Raw genomic sequence first — 20320 nt, 5'->3', positions numbered from 1 at the left:
AAAAACAACCAATACTTTAAAGAGAAAATACCAGGTAAATTATAAAGTTTTACGTTAGTATCTTATGGCTGTTATCATTACCTGAATTAAATCTCAGATTGCCAGTGTAAGAAATTCTGAGAATTTTATCATGGTTTGTAAATTGCCCTCCAAGAACTACAGTCCTGGGTAACTACATAGGACAGTTCATTTTCACCCTGTGGCTTTACTATTCATTGCCTGATGTAACATTTTAAGTGGCATGTCCCTGACCCCAAGATTGACAATTTACAGGGTTAGGTTGGGATTTGAAACCTAAAACCTATCATGCTCTCTGGAAAATAGATTTACGCAAGTTGACTTGATAACTGCATTCCTCTGCGGGTCACTCACTGTCTTTGCAAAGTTTTTGTCACAACAGGCATTACTTGGTTCTTCTGGGGTTCCTTAGTTGTCACTGGGAAGTGTAAATACCACGTTAGAGTCCTCTGGTGTTCAGGAAGTACATTCTCGTATGATCAGCTAACTGAGCACTCCAAGCCTGAATCTGCATGGAAGCCTCCTTAAAAAGAGATTCTGTAGTTTCTGGTATTTGGAATTGCTGGACTCCAACCTACTAATTCTGTGTTATGAGATTTAGTCTGGAAATGCTATGGCAATGGAATGTAAGCACTTAGCCTTAATTGGCATCCCCAAAATATGTCACCAGTTTTAGGGAGGGAGAAGGGAGAGGGGAGGATTAACGGTTGACCAGAGACTGTTTGACCAGTGAGACTCTCCGTTCTGGACATCTGTTAACTGGTACAATGCCTCTGTGGGCTGAGTGAAGTAGTTTGGCTTTCTATCCTCTATTTTACCCAGAAATCTTCAGTCACTCTTGCTTTCTCGTTGTCACAGGTGATGTTAGCTTGGGTGTTATGCTTTGCCTGCTTCCGGCATGCCTTCCGGGGCTTTGGCTACACAGAGGCAATGCATGAGTTTTGTCTGTTTGATAATCAACTATTAAAGTAAAGGATTGTTTCTTAATTTGTAAATTTGTTCTCAGAATACTCCATTTGGTATATATAATATTGCTTTTTTGGGGAGTGGCGGCTAGGGAACTTCTACCTCAGCCTTTCCAGTAGCTGGGATTGTGAGCGGGTACCCCCACAATTGCACTAGGGTAGCTCTTTAAGGGTGGCTGTGTTGTGCATTCCAGACCAAAGGCCTGAGTTTACAGTCTGTCTTCATAACTGAGTAGCCTTTTAATGTTTTCTGTTACAGTTAGTAAAAATACGACCAGGATGTTAATGAAGAAATACAAAACAAACTTCCCATTGAAGTGTGACAGCATTAGTTGGAATCAATGAAACTAAAAGGCTGCAGAGAGTGGTGGTGTGTGCTTTTAGCTCCTGAACTGGGGAGGCAGAGGCAGGAGGATCTCTGTGAGTTTAAGCCAGCCTGGTCTACGTAGGAAGTTTCAGGCCAGCCAAGGCTGCATAGTGAGACCCCTGTTTCAAAGCAAACAAATCAGAAAACTAAAAGTAATAAAAGGTATTTTGTGTTGTTAAATTAGCAAAATTAGTAAATTTTAGGTGAAGGATAGTAAAAGTAAATCCTGCTAAGGCCAGGAAGAGTGTAAATTGGAATCGCCACTTTTTTGTTGTTTGTTTTGGATTTTTGAGAGGGGTCTCAGGCAGCTGTGGCATGGCCTCCGGCTTACTATGCAACTGATGCTTGCCTTGCGCTCCGACCCTCTTGTCCTCCTGACCCTCTTGTCCTACCCCCCGGAATACTGAGGTTATAGGCACGCACCACCACCCCCAGCCTGGACTAGCCACTTTGTTGTTTGTGTCTGTAAATGTGAAGATAGCATGTGTGAGAACTGGCGTCCTGTAAAATGCAGTTTTATTTTGAGAGGACTACTTGTACATGTGTGCAGGGAAATATGCAAGAATGTTCAGTGGGGCTGGGGATTTAAGTCAGTTTGTGCCTACCATGCACAAAGCACTGGTTTTGATCCCCACTTTTAAGTGGGAGTGGGAAGGGTTGAACACAGTGCAGTTTGTTACGAAAAAAAAAACCAAAAAACATGAAGACAACTTAAATATATATCAGTAGGGAACTATGTACCTTTAGGAAATACCCAAAGGGTCAATTGATTTTGTATTTTTTAAAATTATTTATTATTATGTGTATAGTATTCTGCCTGCATGTATACCTGCATGACAGAAGAGGGCACCAGATCTCATTATAGATGGTTGTGAGCCATCATGTGGTTGCTGGGAATTGAACTCAGGACCTCTGGAAGAACAGCCAGTGCTTTTAACCTCTGAGCCATCTCTCCAGCCCGATTTTGTATTGTTTTATGAAAATTAACCAGACATTAAGTAGAAACATATTTTTCATATTTTTGTCATTTATATAAAAACCAGAATGTATATTTCTAGGTATTTTAAAAATATTTTATTAAGGCCAGGCGGTGGTGGCATACACCTTTAATCCTAGCACTTAGGAGGCAAAGGTGGCAGATCTCTGAGTTTGAGGCCAGCTTGGTCTACAGAGCTAGTTTCTGAATAGCCAGGGCTACACAGAGAGACTCTCTAAAAGTCTCTAAAAAACAAAACAAAGAGACATGAAAGCTTTTAAAATTTTATTCATTCATTCGTTCATTTGTTTGTTTTGTGTGTATATGGGCAGAGGTGTGAACATGCCACATGGTACATGTTTAGAGGTCAGAAGACAACTTTTAGAAGTCAGTTTTTCCTTCCACCACGTGGGTCTTGAGGATTATACTCAAAAGGTCACGCTCCGTGGCAAGTATACCTACCTCTGAGCCATCTTGCTAGCCCATATTTCTATATTTTTTTAAAGCACTCTTTTTAGGATGGGAATGCAGCTCAGTTAGTAGAATGCTTGCCTCATATGTCCAAAGTTCGGGGTTCTACAAAACTGATTGCGATGGTATGTATGTTCAGGCCCAGCACTTGGGAGGTGGAGGCAGGAGGATCAGAAGTCCAAGGTCATCCTACATCATGAGTTCAAAGCCTGCCTGGGCGCAGTAGTGTCGGCCGGTCTGTCGGCCTGCCTGAGCAGTCAGACTAAGCTGGAGACTGGCAGTGATGCGGCCACAGAGGCCGACTGCACTCTGTTTGTGGGCAACCTGGAGACCAAGGTGACGGAGGAGCTCCTCTTCGAGCTGTTCCACCAGGCTGGACCAGTAATAAAGGTGAAAATCCCAAAAGATAAAGATGGCAAACTGAAACAGTTTGCATTTGTGAATTTCAAGCACGAAGCGTCTGTTCCTTACGACATGGATCTTCTCAATGGAATCAAACTTTTCGGGAGGCCTATCAAAATTCAGTTTAGATCAGGAAGTAGTCACGCCTCTCCGGATGCCACTGTGTCATATCCCAGCATCATGTTGGAAATTCAAGCCCCACCTCCACATCTCCTAACAGCTATGAAAGGATGGTGGGTAACATAACTCCGTCAGCACAGATGGTCCAGAGGTCCTTCTCTTCTCCAGAAGATTATCAGCAGCAAGCAGTGATGAACAATGTTTTCAGTCATGTGTTGGGAAATTTGGTTCCCCACATGCAGGTCAGTCAGAATTTTCGCCATCAGGTCAATCACACACTCATAGCTTTAACCAGTCTTCCAGCTCCCAGTGGTGCCAAGAAGCACTGTCATTACAGCGTAAAAGACAGGATTCTCACCCCTAACCAGGAGATAGACACTATAGCCGTGAGCAGCGTTACTCTGATCATGGGTCTGACTGTCTTTACAGAGGAGGCCGAGAGGATTTCTGCTCTGACGACAGGAATCCTAATGGCTGGAGCCATGACTGTGATAACAGAAGGGACAGTAGTAGAGGTGGGAAATGGCCCTCATCTTGACACTAACAAGCATTCCAAGGACATTGTTTACAGGGCCATTTTAGGCCCTTTCAATTAAGTTGTTCTGAAAGTATTTCTAAAAACTGTACGGAGTAGCCCCACAATTTTCCACCTGTGTTTGAAAGAAATTTTTTGAACCCGGCAGCAGTTTCATAGAGAACTGGGACCATGGCTCCACATTTGTTACTCCAGTTACCTTCCCTCGGGGTTTCAGAAGAGGAAGGATTTTACACAAGAGAATGGGGCCACCATTCCAGTCATTTCAGCCTAGGAAAGAGGAACTGTATAGGTTGGTTCATTATAAAGCAAACATTTTAATTATCTCACCCTTTTGTGTTGCAGGTAATTTCTTGGTAATGAAATCATTTTGGTATATATAGTAGGAAACATCCAAGTTGGTAGTCTATCTGCATTTTATTAATAAATGAGAAAATAGGACTTCTCAGTAATCCATTTTATTAACTGTTTATTTAAAACAGTTTATTGGTTTTATTTGGGCATAAATCATATTTTCTAACTCAGAATTTAAGTACAAATTCTGTGGTATGCTCTTGAATTTTTATCACAATTGAACACACATTATAAATCTATACTAGTTCATTCTAAGAACTTTAAAATTCTTTCATTAAATTATATCTGATGTATGACTAGTCACTCAGGAGGTTAAATATCTACATATAAATTTTTACATAAAAAGACAGTGTTGATGAAATTCTTTTTAGAGGAACAACAATGTTAATACATAGATAAAAATGGCAAAATGTTTCACTGCAAGGATTATAATTTTGAAATTTTGTTTAACAAAACTTTCATGTTTCAAGATCCTGATGCTCCTTCACTGCAAATAATTTTTAAGACTTTATTCTGTGAACAATGTGGCTCCTCTTTATACCACAGCATTTATACTATGTTCCTTTTTAATATATTAAATACATTAAAAAAAAAAAAAAAAAGCCTACCTGGACTCCATGAGACCCTGTCTCAAGAAGCAAAGGAAACCAGAAAAGCAATGAAGAAAGTTTGTGTCTTAAACCGAGGAGACCAGCCACCCACTGACTGGTCTGTATCTCCTCTGTGTCATCTGAGCCCGTAAACAAATTAGAGTGTAGAATTTGAAAGGTGACAGACAAAAGCCTAGAGGTGTTTATTAAAGTTTATAACTTCACTGTCTAATTTACCCTATAAGCACCTTTCCTAGTGTTAACAGTGAAAAGCTAATGTACATGTTAGAAGGGACACATAGAAGATTTGGGGTCTTATTTCCTCCCCACTTGTTTCATTGAGACAGAGTCTTGCTGTGTAGCCCTGGTTAGTCTTGAACTTCTAACAATACTCTTGCCTCAGCCTCCAGAGTGCTGGAATTACAGGAGTAAACCAACTTGCTCTGTGCTTTTGAGAGGCAGTGAAGTCGAGTGGGAGAACTTCCGCTTTGGGGTCAAACCTAGGTGTGAATCCTAGCTCTGCCAGTCACATGGACTTCCGATGGCTCCCTGACCTCTCTCTGCTGCAAACGAAACTGTTGCCTGCTTCACTGAGCTGTATGGGAATTAAATGTGATCGTTTTCTCATTTCCTCATCTCCTTTGGTCAAGGGCAGTTGGTTTAGTGTGGGCTAAGATCAAAGATGATCCTGCAGATGATAAAATGTTTTAGCAGAACACACTGTTTTCTAGGACCCAGATAATACCAAGAAAGATGGAAGATGAAAATAATAAACTTAGAAGTCTGTAGCTTGTAAATCCATTTAGCTATGTGTTTGTACTTCACATGGTCATATATAGGATGATGTTAGTAATTTATAAGTGATACTGAACTTGAGACATATAAGCAGTTTACATGACAGGCTGGTGGCTAAGCAGACTTAGTTTCTTCATCCTAAAGAACAATTTGAGTTTAGTTTAACGGACATTTATTTGTGCTTACCCAGCGTTTGAGTCTTGAGAGCACAAGGAATGACGTGTGCTTCAAAAAAGTTCTGAACGAGAGGAGCAGTCAGGTTTAAGATAGAATATATGTGCACACACACTCTGCTTCTTCCTACACTGCTAGACCCTGGTATTTGTTGATAGCATGTTTAGTAACTCATTAATATATTCCTGGTAAGACTTGTTTATTCAAGTGTTGAGACTGTTTTAAATGATAATTTAAAAATGAAAATGGTGTAACTAATGTTGTAGGTGGAAATTCTAGACCCCCTCAAGCAAGAATTTCCAAATGGGCTCCCTTATCATTTAATTGTGAAATAAACAGCTAGCACTTTGATGGTATTTATGTTTGGGAAGAGAGTAAAAGGAAACCATTTTGGACTTTCCCCATGTAAATTAGGGCCTTCTGAGTAATTAGCAGTTAAGTGAATGCTTCCCACAAGTTTAAAAGCCATCGCTAAAATGGGTATATGATTATGTAAATTATTATAGATATAAAACCCTTTTGTTGTTTGTTTTTTGAGACAGAGCCTCTCTACATAGTCCTGGTTGTCCTGGAACTCACAATGTAGATCAGGCTGGCCTTGAACTCACAGAGATCCACCTGCCTCTTCCGAGTGCTGTATTAAAGTAGGTTTTTATCAGACACATTTTTAGTCCCAATCACGTTAAAGCAGGAGCCACTTCGGTATAAAGAGGTAGAGTGATCAGCATAGTCCAAGTCAACAGAACCACGCAGTTTCTGATCCACAGTTTCCATCACTCCCTTGGTTCACATAAGGATCAGGCAGTGTTTACTTACACTTCATTTTACTTGGTTTTTCCATTTGAGCATGATGAAGGTATAAATGTCTACCTCAGACAACGCTATCTGATCATGACTTTTGCAACTAGGCATTAATGGGGATTTCAGGACAGTGAAGTGTATTGGTACGTGTTAGAAGACTTAATCCTGATCGTGTTGTGGAAATCACAGCAAAGCAGAAGAGGAAAAGACAGTCTGAAGTGCTTTTCCTTCTCCAGAAAGGCAGCTCAGGTGCCCAGATATCTTTCCCCTCCGGGGCTGCAGGTGTTCTGTTTGAATTCTTTAATCACTCACATAAATTAAAGCTATTCCTTTGCATTTACAAAGCAGCCCTCTCCACGTTTATTGCCCAGCAGGAGCCTTGGACTTACTAAGTCTCATTGAAGTTTGATCAACTGTAAGGATTTTCAGGGCTGGGTGGTACACCTAACCACAGAGAGCACTAGACTGATAAGAGCGGCAGGTGAGGAAAATAGGAAGAGCAATTAGAGAGAGCTTCATGCTTGCTCTCGCTAGGCTGGTCGGAATTCCCACAGAGGAGCCTTTCCCTCCTGTCTCTGTGGCTCTTTTTAACTCCTACCCTTAGCTCAGATTAAAGAAAACACCAGCGCTTTCTAGTTCCACTTTGTGACCTGCGAAGGGGTGGGGTGAATACTTTGTAGTAGAGTGAGTGGTTCTTGGAAATTTGGAGACAAGTCCTGACTCCACACAGGTGCTGGTCGGTGTGCAGGCAGAGACAGGACAGAAAGCTGCTCACACACGTGACACTCATGTGCGTGCATGCGTGCCCCCAGTTCACATGGACAGGGCTGGGTCACACCCCTCAGATGATTTTGCTTCCCTCGTGTCCTATGTTCTGGGTAACATGGAGATAACTTTCACTTCCGGGGCTGATGGTAAAGTGTTCATGATGAGGCAGTTTGTGAAGAGCATGGATGCTGGGACAAAACAAACCTTGATCTGAATCCCAGCTTCTCTTCCTACTGGCTGTGTGATCTTGAGCAAGGTGTTTTAATTCTTTAAGCTCAGCTATTCCAACTGTAAGATAGAAGAACACTAATATTTATCATAAGATTGTTGCCGGTATTAAATAAAATAATGCATTAGAACAGTTAGTACATAATCTGGCACATTGTTCAGTAAATTGGGTAGAAGCTCAAAAAGGTAGGTGTTATTTATAATATAGTAAACTAAGTGTCTGACTGGATGATAAATGTTACACAGGTACAACCCCACCCTCTCCAGTCTATTTAAAAAAAAAAATCTCCTTTTTTGCCCCAGGATGAAAATACTTTGATTCTAACTACAATAAAAACACTCCCACTGACTTTTAGTCCCTGGAGCTAGGGAGGAGAAGCAGCAGGATTTGCTTCTAAGTAGAAGTTCTTTCATTTCTACTATCAAAAGGGGGAGGGCATTCTGAATTCTTGTACTAGCCTTCAGTGCAGGTAAGAGAGCCCAAGGAAGGAAGGACGGGTTTGTAAGATCAGTGTTAAGTGGGTCGCAGAAAGGAGGCGTGCAGCAGTGAAACCGTGGCTGTGGTTTAATATTAGTCTGGCTATGGTTTTCTTCTCACTTTAATATACTTGATTATGATGATTAAAATTTTGAGAACAGTGCTAGAATTTGACATGTATTATTTTGTGGCTTTATTCTCAAGACTGACTTACAAGCATCTTTCCTTCTTTTTTATTCCTTTTTCTGTTTGTCTTTACTATAGAATTAAGTTACATAGCTTTGTACACTTGATAAAGCCCCAAACAAATGTAAATTAAGTAACTATTCAAAATTAAGCTACAAAAGGCAGTCACTCAAACCCAGGTCGTTCTAAATTTAATATACTATTACACTGGGCACAGAAGCATAAGCCCTTATTCCAACACTTGAGAGGGAGGCAGATCTCTGTGAGTTCAAGGCCAGCCTAGTCTGCATGGTGATTCCAAACCAGCCAAGGCTATATACTGAGATCATATCTCAAAAAAATAAACAAATAAATCTTATCTCTTTACCTCTCTATCTCTCTGTCTACCTATGTCTATCTTTACAAGACTGTGTTTTTGACAAAAACAGATTTTAATTGTTAACATTATTGTACATTATTGGTTTTTGTGGGGTTTTTTTGTTGTTTTGTTTTGGTTTGGTTTTTGGTTTTTCCAGACAGGGTTTCTCTGTGTAGTTGTGGTGCCTCTCCTGGATCTCGCTTTGGTCTGGCCTCAAACTCACGGAAATCCACCTGGCTCTGCCTCCGGAGTGCTGGTATTAAAGGAGTGAGCCACCACTGGCAATTATTGTTACTATTATACAAATTAATTGGTTTTACTGTGACCTTTCCAGATACATATGACCTCATGCATTGATCATATCCACGCTCCCTTCTCTGCTCTCTGTGTCCCACTCCCCTTTGATCCTTTCCTCAGTCCCTAACAACCCCTTCGATACTTGTCTTTCTATGTCAAACTTATATTGACAAGTTTGTGATTAGTTCACACATTTCCTAGTAACAACAAACACCGATTGTGTATATCTAATAATAAGTATACCTAATAAGTTCTTGCTGTTTCCCAAGGTTAAATGATGTACATCTATAACAGCACTGACATTTTCATGTTCCTTAACCTTTTCCAGTGACTTTTTAAAATTAGAGATCTGAATTTTCTTTAGGATCAGACCATCCATTTCCTGGAATATATTTTTGTTCATGCACAGATGGGAGAGGATGAAGGAAGGAGCCTGCAGGAAAGAGGGGCTGACACTCTTGGTTATTGAAAACAAGAATGGGGGCTGGTGCTGACAGCTGGTCATGTCTTTCACTCTTTGGGATCATAGCTCAGTTATGGCCAGCAAGCTGCTTCTCTCTTCTATTCCACTCCCCCAGGACAGAGATAACGCCTTGACTTACATGCCCTCTCCTTGGGATTGGGAGAACTCTGTTTTTTTAATCTCTCCCATTTTCCTTTCTTTTTTCTGATTGCAGCTCAGCGACATGTCCTCACCTACATGGAGGATGCAGTGTGCCAGCTTCTGGAGAACAGGGAGGACATTAGCCAGTATGGCATTGCCCGCTTCTTCACTGAATAGTGAGTACATGGTGCTTTGCTAACTGGGTAGGCCCAAAGGAGGTACTTGGAAGCAGGCAGGATGCATGAACCAGTGATGGTATGTAGGCCAGTGGTGATGACGTAGTAGCAGTGATTCTTGGCTGGGTAGGCAGGCTGAAGGCTGCCCAGTGTGTGTAGGCACAAGAACAGCTTTGGCGCAGCTACTTTGTTTGATGATGTGTCTAGTGAATGGTCAGGACTGTAGTGATTTCTTGATCCGTTAGGTGTGTTTCTTTAGGTTCCTTGGGACTTTTGTTTGTCGGTTTTCCCCTTTTTTTTTTTTTTTTTTTTTTTTTTTTTGGTTTTTTCGAGACAGAGTTTCTCTGTGTAGCTTTGCACCTTTCCTGGATCTTGCTCTGTAGACCAGGCTGGCCTCGAACTCACAAAGATCTGCCTGCCTCTGCATCCTGAGTGCTGGGATTAAAGGCATGCGCCACCACCGCCCAGCTCGGTTTTCCCTTTTAAGATTAATTTATTTTTAAATTTTATGTGTATGAGTATTTTGTCTGCATGTATATCTGTGTACCATGTGCATGCCTGGTGCCCATGGAGTCCAGAAGAAGGCGTCTGACTCCCTGGAACTGGAATTACAGACGGTTGTGAATCACCATGTAGGTGCTAGTCAACTGGCCTTTGCAGTGGTGGCCTGTGCTCTTAGTCACTGAGCCATCCACTTTCCAGTCCCATCCCTCTGATGATTTTCACTTGCCCTGTTCGTCACAACACTCCCTCTGATTTCGTGTATTTGGTGACCATTGTCGTAGCTGTTCTTTGTAGTGGACTTGCTTTGGATGGTGTGCCTGTGCATTTTCTTTTCACAGGATGTTGCACTAATTGCATAATGGTTATATATTTTTGAAAGTCATACTTCACTGTAAAGTATATTGAGTGTTTGAAAGTCAACATGATTACTATTTTGAGACTATTATCAAATGGTTTTTAAGCTAATCACTTTAAAACATTTTAATCTTTATGAAAGGTTATGCTAAAGAAACACAAAACAGTATTATTTTTACTGGTTATTTTATGTTTACTAGTATTATTACAAATATACCTTTACTATTGTATATAATTTTTCTGTGTTTTTGGAACATTCCAAGAATGGGGGAGTTGATCTCTGCCAGCTTCCTTTTAAGGCAATTCAGAACTGAAGTCCCATCTTCCTTGAATACAAAAGTGTCTTTTTCCACTCTCAGCTCTCCAGAGGCTCTTTGGACACCAGACAGCTGTCCTAACAGCCTGACCATCATGGGTTGTAATTAAAGGAATATTTGACTCTCCCTAGCTCTTCTGCTGTGATAGAGTTCTCAGAAATAAAATTGGTGGAATGTAGATTTCTTTTTCTTCTTCATTTGTCCTTCCTCCCTTCTTTCCTCCCCTCTCTCTCCCTCCCTCCCTCTCTCCCTCCCTCCCTCTCTCCCTCCCTTCCCTCCCTTCCTTCTTTTCTTTCTCTGTGTATGGTACTGTGGATAGAACCTGGTGTCTTACTTATGTTAAGTAAGCATGTTACCAATGAACCACTTTCCCAGCCTTAAAATCTAGATGTTTTTATCCATTGGGATTTTTTTTGGTTTTTCGAGACAGGGTTTCTCTGTGTAGCTTTGCGCCTTTTCTGGGACTCACTTGGTAGCCCAGGCTGGCCTTGAACTCACAGAGATCCGCCTGGCTCTGCCTTCCGAGTGCTGGGATTAAAGGCGTGCGCCACCACCGCCCGGCTTCCATTGGGATTTTTAAGTTTCGGGGGATAAACAAGTAAGTGTCTTGGGAAGAGAGCTAGTCTCTTCACTCAGTCTTCCACAGAGGACGAAGTAGAGACAGGGGACTTGCTTGTTCTCCTGCTGTGGACTGATGAGAGCAAGGTGGGCAGAGAATAAAGCCTGAGACTGCATAGCCACGGTTGCCTTCACCGAGCTGAGAAGGGTCGGGTTTCTAGGCCATTTAATCTGTATCAGCTCTTCGGCAGCTCTTTGCCGAGTGAAATTCGACTCTTCTGGGGATGCTCTTCCCAGCCTTCTTCCATCCACCTGCCCCATCTCCTTTGTGAGTCTTCCCACTGCTTTGCCGGCTTCTTGTGGATGGGCATCATTTCTTCCCACCTCTGTCTTCCCAGCATGGTGTCGCGTGCACTAGCATGTAAGGATGTTGGTGAAAGTGTTAGTAAACATGCCTTGCGTCGGTAACTACATTCTTAGCTATGGCATACTTGTCTACTACTCTTATTCTTGATCCTCTTATACTATTTTTCGGAGAGTAAAGCTCTATATTCTTCCCTTCAAGAAATACACAGTGTGTCTAGTCCTTCGAAAGCAAACTGCACTGGCCTGTGTAAGTGATCCTGAGCTCTAGAGCGCCAGAATGCTGTTGATTCTTGATAGGTTTTGAGGCGTTTTTTTTTTTTTTTTTTTTTTAAATTTAATCTACTAATACACTGTTGAAAAAAAATCAAGATTTTTTCATAATACTGAGAGAAATCTAGTTGCCAAGTGAGCTTTTTCTCGTTCTCAGAAAACTACAATTTCTGTCAGGTTGTGTACAGCACATACCTGACACTTCTACAGCTCTGGCTCAAGGTAAGTCATTTTGATATGTCAAAAGTGAACTAGCATCAAAGTCATGAAGACATTTAAGAGAAAAAAAGGACTTAAAGCTCTGGCAGAATGGGAAGTGGACCCAAATGGTGGAAGCTTCTGGCTTTACTATGTGAAGTGACTTACCTAGAGAAAATGTTCTCCTTCAGTGATTCATGAGAACAGAGCACCACTCTCTCAAGAAGCTGTTCTCTGTTGGCTGACCTAAGCAGATTTCTGGACACTCGGCTGAAATAGACTCATTCGAGATGAGTTAACAAAGCTTTACATACTAACTACCACTAATAATGATGACCTTGTGGGCAGTTCTTAAACTTACACTGTGCCTTCTCTGTTACAAGTCTTTGAACTAGATGTGATTGTTACCCCTATTTTATTGATGGGGGGCTCCTCAATTTAAAGGTAAAAAAGCTTCAAGTTGAAAAGCTAATACCCGTCATAGAGTTAAGAAATCAGCATTGTCTGCAGTATTCCCAAGTCTACTGTTCTCTACTGCCTCGAAGCTACTTTCCTGCCTAATGTTACAGGAAGTCTTCATCATTAGTGTTTTTTAAGTCTCTTATTGTCTGTACAACTCCTGAATTCTCCCTGGGAACTACATCATCCAAGGTTATCCTGTAGCTTTTCTGGTAACCTCATTTCTTTGAAATTCAAGTATCTAGCATTGTTATTCAAGGAGATCAATTACAGCTGTCTTTAAATAACAGTAAGTATGACTTTTTGTTACTGTTTTTCAGGACAGGCTTTCTCTGTATAGCCCTGGCTGGCCTGGAACTTACTCTGTAGACCAGGTTGGCCTCAAACTCACAGACATCTGACTGCTTTTGTCTCCCAAGTGCTGGGATTAAACACATGCGCCACCATTGTCTGGTTAACTTTTGCCGACTTTCTAAACAGCATGTGAACTGTACACTCCATCTCAAGTCTGTGTGTTTTCACACGGTGAGTGACAGGTGTTTCTCAGAGGCCTTTCCGCTGGTTTGTCCTCTCGCCTGTGATGTCACTCTTGAGAGTTCATGGTTTCAAACAAGTCCATAGTGAAAGGTCTTGAATGAGGGGTTCAAGAGGGACATCGAGGTAGATTGTTGGGGACATGGAGTTTATCAAAAGAGTTAACTCCATAGACAGACAGAGAGCGATGTTGGGGCTCTGAGGAGAGTCCAGACTCCTCCATCAGAGACAGACAGAGAGTGTTGCTGGGCTCTGAGGAGAGTCCAGACTCCTCCATCAGAGACAGACAGAGAGCGATGTTGGGGCTCTGAGGAGAGTCCAGACTCCTCCATTAGAGACAGACAGAGAGCCTTGCTGGGCTCTGAGGAGAGTCCAGACTCCTCCATCAGAGACAGAGAGTGCTGCTGGGGCTCTGAGGAGAGGTGGTCAGGGCCCACATGGCAGAAGTGGGAGTCTGTTCTTTCACCTTTCTGAAGATGGTTGGCTTTACAGCACAAGCCTGTAGCCTGGTTCTCTGATGCCCATGCAGGATGCAGGGAAATGGATGGGGAACAGAATGTGTAACAACCAATCCTCCTTTTGATGTAAACTCAGTTCCCCAGGTGTGAGATTTTGGCACCTGGAGTCTTTTAGGGACCCAGAGGACATTGACGGAGGGTGCCCCGTGGGAATCTGTGGAAGGGAAGGCTGCTGAGTGTACTGTGGCCTGAACAGCAGCTGATTGTAAAATTGCATTCTTAGGGTGGGTATCCCAGCAAATCTTAATAAACTGTAAAATAGTGGCTGCCCAGCACCGTTTGTGCTGAGCCCTCGAGAGCTTGGAAGCAGGGAGGCACATCCCAGAGGGTCTTCTTCTGTGCTGTATGTATGTAATGTCTACCTCTGGATGTTGTCCTCCAAACAGGAAGGGCGAAAGGAATTCACATTGAGGTGCTTCTCTAAGAATAGGCCAGGTCAGCCCTGGGTCAGGCTCTCTGAAGACATGTGTCCAAGGAAATGAGGTGAGGTAGCTGTGACTTAGAGACCGCAGCAGAATGTGACCAGGTTCTTGTGGTAAGGATAAAATGAAAACCGTCACTTTTTAAGACATTGGAAAATAATGAGGAGAGAAAAAACCAGACTGAAATTTGAGAATTGCTATCAGGATTAGGGACCATTCCTCCACGGTTAATTGATAGTTACAGCTCTGCGGCATCAGAAAGTCTGACCTCCACATCCTAATATAGAGAAGAGCAACACTCTATGGTCTTGGTCATTGGGCCAGAAGGTCTTTTTGTTTCACTGTGCTTTGTTTGTTATTGTGGCCATTTTCAGTTTTTATCAAGTTTAGATGGGGATTGGTTTGGGTGCAAGGGCAAGAAGTACATAGACTGCCTTCATTGACAATCTGTTAATTTTTTAGATTTATTTATTTATTTTTAAATGTATGAGTGTTTTGTCTGCTTGTATGTATATACTGTGTGTGTGCCTGGGGCCTGCAGAGATCATAGGAGGACACTGGATCCCCTAGAACAGGAACTGTGGATGATTGTGAGCCACATTGTGGGAGCTGCTGCTGGAAGAACCCAGGTCCACTGTAGGGCATCAAATGCTCTTCAGCCCTCAGAGAGGTTTATCTTAAAGATAAAATCACAAGCCAGCATTTACTTAAATACCCATTTTATTTCATTTTTCCCCCCAAAACCAGCTAGGCAAACTCCAAACTCTGCTTCTCCATGTCTGATGTCAAAACGCTCTCCATATCTCTACTCCATTTAACGTTGTTGGCTGCAACACATTTCTTTCTCTTGGGCTGGTTCCACTCCCTGCTAGCAGCTCTCCTTGGCAGGTAGCCCACAACTCTGGCATCTCCAACATCTTGGGTTCTCCAAGGCAATCCAATCTTCAACTTCACAGCTTCACACAGTGTCCTCTCTACTAGGCCTCCATTCAGGGACATCCCTGACACACGCCTGGCCTTGGTGGCTTTGTTCCACAGCTCCTTCCTTCTGTCCTTACTCTAAAGTAAGAACCATGTGGCTAAAGCCGCCAAGTTCTGCTGCTTGCTGGGGCTGGAACATGGCGCCTTGTTTTATTACATCTTCACCAGCTTTCTGTCCTTTACTGCTTAAGCTTGGCTGTAGACCAGGCTGGCCTCGAACTCACAGAGATCTGCCTGCCTCTGCCTTCCGAGTGCTGGGATTAAAGTCGTGTGCCACCACCACCCGGCTCTTAATCTGTTGATCTCCTTGAACACTGAATTTAGCTACATTCTACTTTCTGGTGTTCTTTTTCTCCTCAAAATTTTAATTTTGTAGTTTACTCTGCTCAGCTTGCTCTTCTCATTATAAATCTTCATTAGAGTTACCACTAAAAACCACAAGACAGAGTCTATACTAGGCTGCTTTGAGACTTCTTCTGTCAACAGAATTAATCCAAAATTCTTCATTTTAGCCTCATGCAGACTCTTTGAACAAGGGCAAAAGGCAGCCATGTTCTTTACCAAAATATCACAAGAATGATCTCTAGGCAACATACTAAAATTCTTCTCCTCTGTAACATCTTGAGTGAGTCACCCCATAGTTCAAATCACTCTCAGCACCTCTGTCTTCCATGCTTCTACTAGTAGGGCCATTAAGCAGTGCTTAAAGCATTCCACTGCTTTCCCAACCCCAAGTACCAAAGTCTAAATTCCTCCAAACAGTCGCAAGGCCAGACCTACCACAGCAATACTCCAGTCCCTGGTACCAACTTCTGTCTTAGTTGGGGTTTCTATTGCTGTGAAAATACACCATGACCACAGCAACTCTTACAAAGAAAATAATTAATTGAGGTGACTCCCTTACTGTTTCAGAGGTTCAGTCCATTATCATCATGACAGGGAGCATGGCAGCGTGCAGGCAGACACAGTGCTGACATACTGGAGTAGCTGAAAGTCTTACATCTTGCAGGCAACAGGAAGTCAAACTGTCTGTCACACTGAACGAAGCTGGAGCAAAAGAGACCTCAAAGCCCGCCTCCATAGTGACATACTTCTCCAACAAGGTCATACCCACTCCAACAAAGACGTGCCTCCTAATTTCCCCCTAATCTCCCTATGAGATTATGGGGGAAATTACATTCAAACTACCATAGCCTATATTAGGAAAAAGATAAGGTGCATACTTTATGGACACCGTGCTTTAACTGGTGATGGTAAGAGCTGTAATCGGTGAATGCTGTGTGCTAAGCAGTGTGCTCACACACTGTCATTTCATTTCCACGTACTTATGAGGGAGGGTATCACTATTGTTCTCATTCACACATCTGGAAATTCAGATACATAGAAGTGACATTCTGAAGGATATACAGCTGACAACTCTAATGAGATAAATACCAGGAAAGTAACCAGGGTAGTATGGTTTATAGGATGCCTTGAAGACTCTTGGAAGAGAAGACACTGAGAACTATCTCCTAAGAGTCAGTAACATATTTCACAGGGTAACTCCCCTTCTCTTTGTCTGCCTTGATTACCTGCTCTGCCTGTGCCAGGAAAGATCATTTTATTTTAGCTTTTGCGCTTCTGTGATCGTGGCAATGGCTGTTTCAGGGAACAAGCCAAGGCCCATGCTCTATTGGACTGGCCGTCTTAACAAAGGGTGGTGGCCTCCCTCGTGCCTTACTCACATTTGATCAGTCCTAAAGCAGTCAGAGAAATTATTTGTGTTATCTTTCATGTAGTATAAATGTGGAAATGGGAGATTTTCTTTATCAGGTTTTAAGACACAACAGTTTCATTCTAAGATATCGTAAGCACCAGAATTCAACTGGGAAGTTGAATGCTTTTTTGGATTACTGTCATAAAAGTTGCAGCATCAAATTCCTTCTTTATTGTCCTGATTAGAATAAATCCATGAAATGTGAATCTTATTAATTCACTCACTCATAGAGGGAAAAAATCCCAGTAGTACATATTCATAAATCCCTGAATATATCATTGTAATAAAAACAATCCATGGTTGGAAGTGCAGAATGCAGGGGCTGGAGAGCACTTCCTGCTCTTGCAGCGGGTCTGGGCCCAGTTCCCAGCCACCACATAGCAGCTCACAACTGTCTGTAACAGCAGTCCAATGGGACCTAACTCCTTTGGGCCTCGCTGCCAGGCACCATATACACATGACGTCATAAACACGGATTATTCTTCTTTTATAAGACAAGTACTCCAAGGCCTGTGAACAGCCTAGAACAATCAGGGCAAAAACTTACATTTCTAAAATTGTCAGATTTTTCAGACTTACCCAGCATCTCCCAGGTAAGTGATGCTGTTTTGATTTGTCCTGTGCTCATGGAAGCAGAGGCGCAGAGGACCGGGCAACAAGAAACACATCTGAGACTTGCAGCTCATGGCTTTGAATCAGGATGGATTTCAGACGTCTCTGGGCCATTTATGCCCCATGATTTCTCCACTTATTGTTGTTAAATTAAGTCAAAATGTGGTGTAGTGAAGTAATGGTGACTAATCCTATTATAGGCTTCTTCAAAAGAGGTAGTGCTTCTTCCAAGAGCCAGCCCCTCCTGCCTTTTTTCCGTAGTTCAGTTCTTAGCTAGAGTTGACACATTGTAACTGAAAATTACCCATTTCTCATTGTCAGCAGCTGGATTCTCAGAGACTCAGAATTGCTAGGAATAGATTTTGTCTTCAGTTAAAGCTATACTGTCCTGTTACTGGCCCAGTCACTTCTGTTAAAGTGCCATTTGTGAACTCCAGGGGCTTCTGGTTCTTTTCTAGATTAGCAGAGGTGTGCTGTAGCAGAAACACTCCATTGAGTTACGTGTCACAAGTTTCTGTTTGCCACGGAAAGATCCAGAGTCATGGGGGATACAGGGACTGTGGAAAGATCCAGAGTCATGGAGGATACAGGGACTGTGGAAAGATCCAGAGTCATGGAGGATTCAGGGACTGTGGAAAGATCCAGAGTCATGGAGGATTCAGGGACTGTGGGAAGATGCAGAATCATGGAGGATACAGGGACTGTGGGAAGATGCAGAGTCATGGGGGATACAGGGACTGTGGAAAGATCCAGAGTCATGGAGGATCCAGGAACTGTGGGAAGATGCAGAGTCATGGAGGATTCAGGGACTGTGGAAAGATCCAGAGTCATGGAGGATTCAGGGACTGTGGAAAGATCCAGAGTCATGGAGGATTCAGGGACTGTGGGAAGATGCAGAGTCATGGAGGATACAGGGACTGTGGGAAGATGCAGAGTCATGGGGGATACAGGGACTGTGGAAAGATCCAGAGTCATGGAGGATCCAGGGACTGTGGGAAGATGCAGAGTCATGGAGGATTCAGGGACTGTGGAAAGATCCAGAGTCATGGAGGATTCAGGGACTGTGGAAAGATCCAGAGTCATGGAGGATCCAGGGACTGTGGGAAGATCCAGAGTCATGGAGGATACAGGGACTGTGGGAAGATCCAGAGTCATGGAGGATACAGGGACTGCCGACTGTGGGAAGCCCACCCTCCTTCTTCAGCCCTTCTTGTCACCAGTACAGAAAGCCATGGGCGCTGGGCGGCAGTGGTGCACGCCTTTAATCCCAGTGCTTGGGAGTCAGAGCCAGGCGAATCTCTGTGAGTTCGAGGCCAGCCTGGGCTACCAAGTGAGTCCCAGGAAAGGTGCAAAACTACGAAGAGAAACCCTGTCTCGAAAAAACCAAAAAAAAAAAAAAAAAAAAAAAAAAAAAAAAAAAAAAGAAGAAGAAGAAGAGCAAGCAAGTGCTCCAGAAAGCCATGGGCAAGCAGCACTTGACCTGCTAACTGAGGGAGCGATTTCACAGCTCACTGGTCCCCTAACCACTGAGAGGTCAGAGTCAAAGGTTACAGAAGTAGTAACTGGTCCCATTTTTCCTGTCAAGAAAGACCCTGCTACCTCCTCACCTCTGCCTTTCCCAGGGTAAGAGGAACTCAACTGCTAGGAAACCAGTAAGAGGAAATGAGGTTCTCCTAAGACCCACTAATAATGGTTATTTTCATGGAGCTGCTCTTGCAAATAGCTGCTGTAAAACCTAGGTATAATTCTTCACACTCAAATATTCCTCCTTAGAGAAATAACTTGATTTTTTTGCAATCTATAAATAATTTAAAGGACCCACTTAGTCCAAGCCCTCATACTCCCTGTCCACCACAACTCTGCTGATTCCCAGAGTACCCTCTGGTAATCAAGTAGACACACACAAATATGAGCCAACAAATCTGCTGTACTATTAATAACATAAAATAGCCCATCAGAAGTTAACAAATGTGACTTATCAACAGAGCAATTTAAATTCTTCTGGGCTTTTAATTGTCTCCATAATTTCCCCAGAACTCTCAAAGCTCTCTGGTGGGCGAGGGGGGGGGGCAGCCTTGGCAGAAGAACAGGGAAAGAATGACAGTCTGACCCTGTAAGCAGCTCTTTAATAACTGGGATGGGGTGGCAGAGACAGAGGAGAAGGAAGAGCAGTTAGGATGTTTTCCCTGAGAAAAGGAAATGAAAGGCAGTGAAGCCTCCCTGTGCTGCCCTAGTTACCGGAGCGTTTGCTCATTTCTCAGCTCCCAGCCCACAGCAGGTGCCTCTTGAGCCAAGAACCTACCACAAACAAATTGTTTCTCAGGATCTGTCAACGTCAGAGTCCACCTATTCCTCCCTGAATCACAGCCAGAGCTGTGATTCCTTTCTTTGAACATCAGATGCGGATGCTGTCTTATCAGAAAAAGCTGTGAGTTTATTTTATGAGAGTAGATTCCAAGATTGCTGAGTTCTGGGGCTGACAGAGATGATAGCAGTCTGGGTAAAACATGGTTTCCTGCATGATTATAGAAGTTACAGAAACAACTTTGATTTCCTCCCTTAGTCTTTTTTTTTTCCCTGCTGAGGTAGGGTTTCACTATGTAGCCCTGGCTAACCTGGACCTTGCTATGTAGACCAGGCTACCCTGGAACTGCAGCAAGCTTCCTGCCTTTGCCTCCCAAGTGCTGGGATTACAGGTGTGCCTCATGATCATGCCTGGCTCCATTGCCTTGTCATTAAGTGCCACCAAGAGTAAATATCTTGGTTAATGTCTCTGGTGTGATTTTCCAGGTCTAGATTATCACCAGG

The 20320-nt window shown here is 42.8% G+C and overlaps 1 protein-coding gene and 1 pseudogene across 5 annotated transcripts in view; both read left to right on the top strand.

The window, feature by feature from the left end:
• C4H11orf49 (chromosome 4 C11orf49 homolog) overlaps nt 1–20320 on the top strand; it is a 171383-nt gene that overhangs the window by 23620 nt on the left and 127443 nt on the right. For all 5 annotated transcript variants that reach the window (XM_037204990.1, XM_028878909.2, XM_028878910.2 and 2 more), the window contains one exon: nt 9561–9663. In XM_037204990.1, the coding sequence (XP_037060885.1) occupies nt 9561–9663 (103 nt within the window). The remainder of the gene's footprint in view (nt 1–9560; nt 9664–20320) is intronic.
• LOC114699692 lies at nt 3280–3857 on the top strand (annotated as a pseudogene).

The sequence above is a fragment of the Peromyscus leucopus genome, chromosome 4 (genome assembly GCF_004664715.2).
Source record: "Peromyscus leucopus breed LL Stock chromosome 4, UCI_PerLeu_2.1, whole genome shotgun sequence".
Taxonomy (NCBI): Eukaryota; Metazoa; Chordata; class Mammalia; order Rodentia; family Cricetidae; genus Peromyscus; species Peromyscus leucopus.
This window is presented reverse-complemented; position numbering and strand designations above follow the sequence as displayed.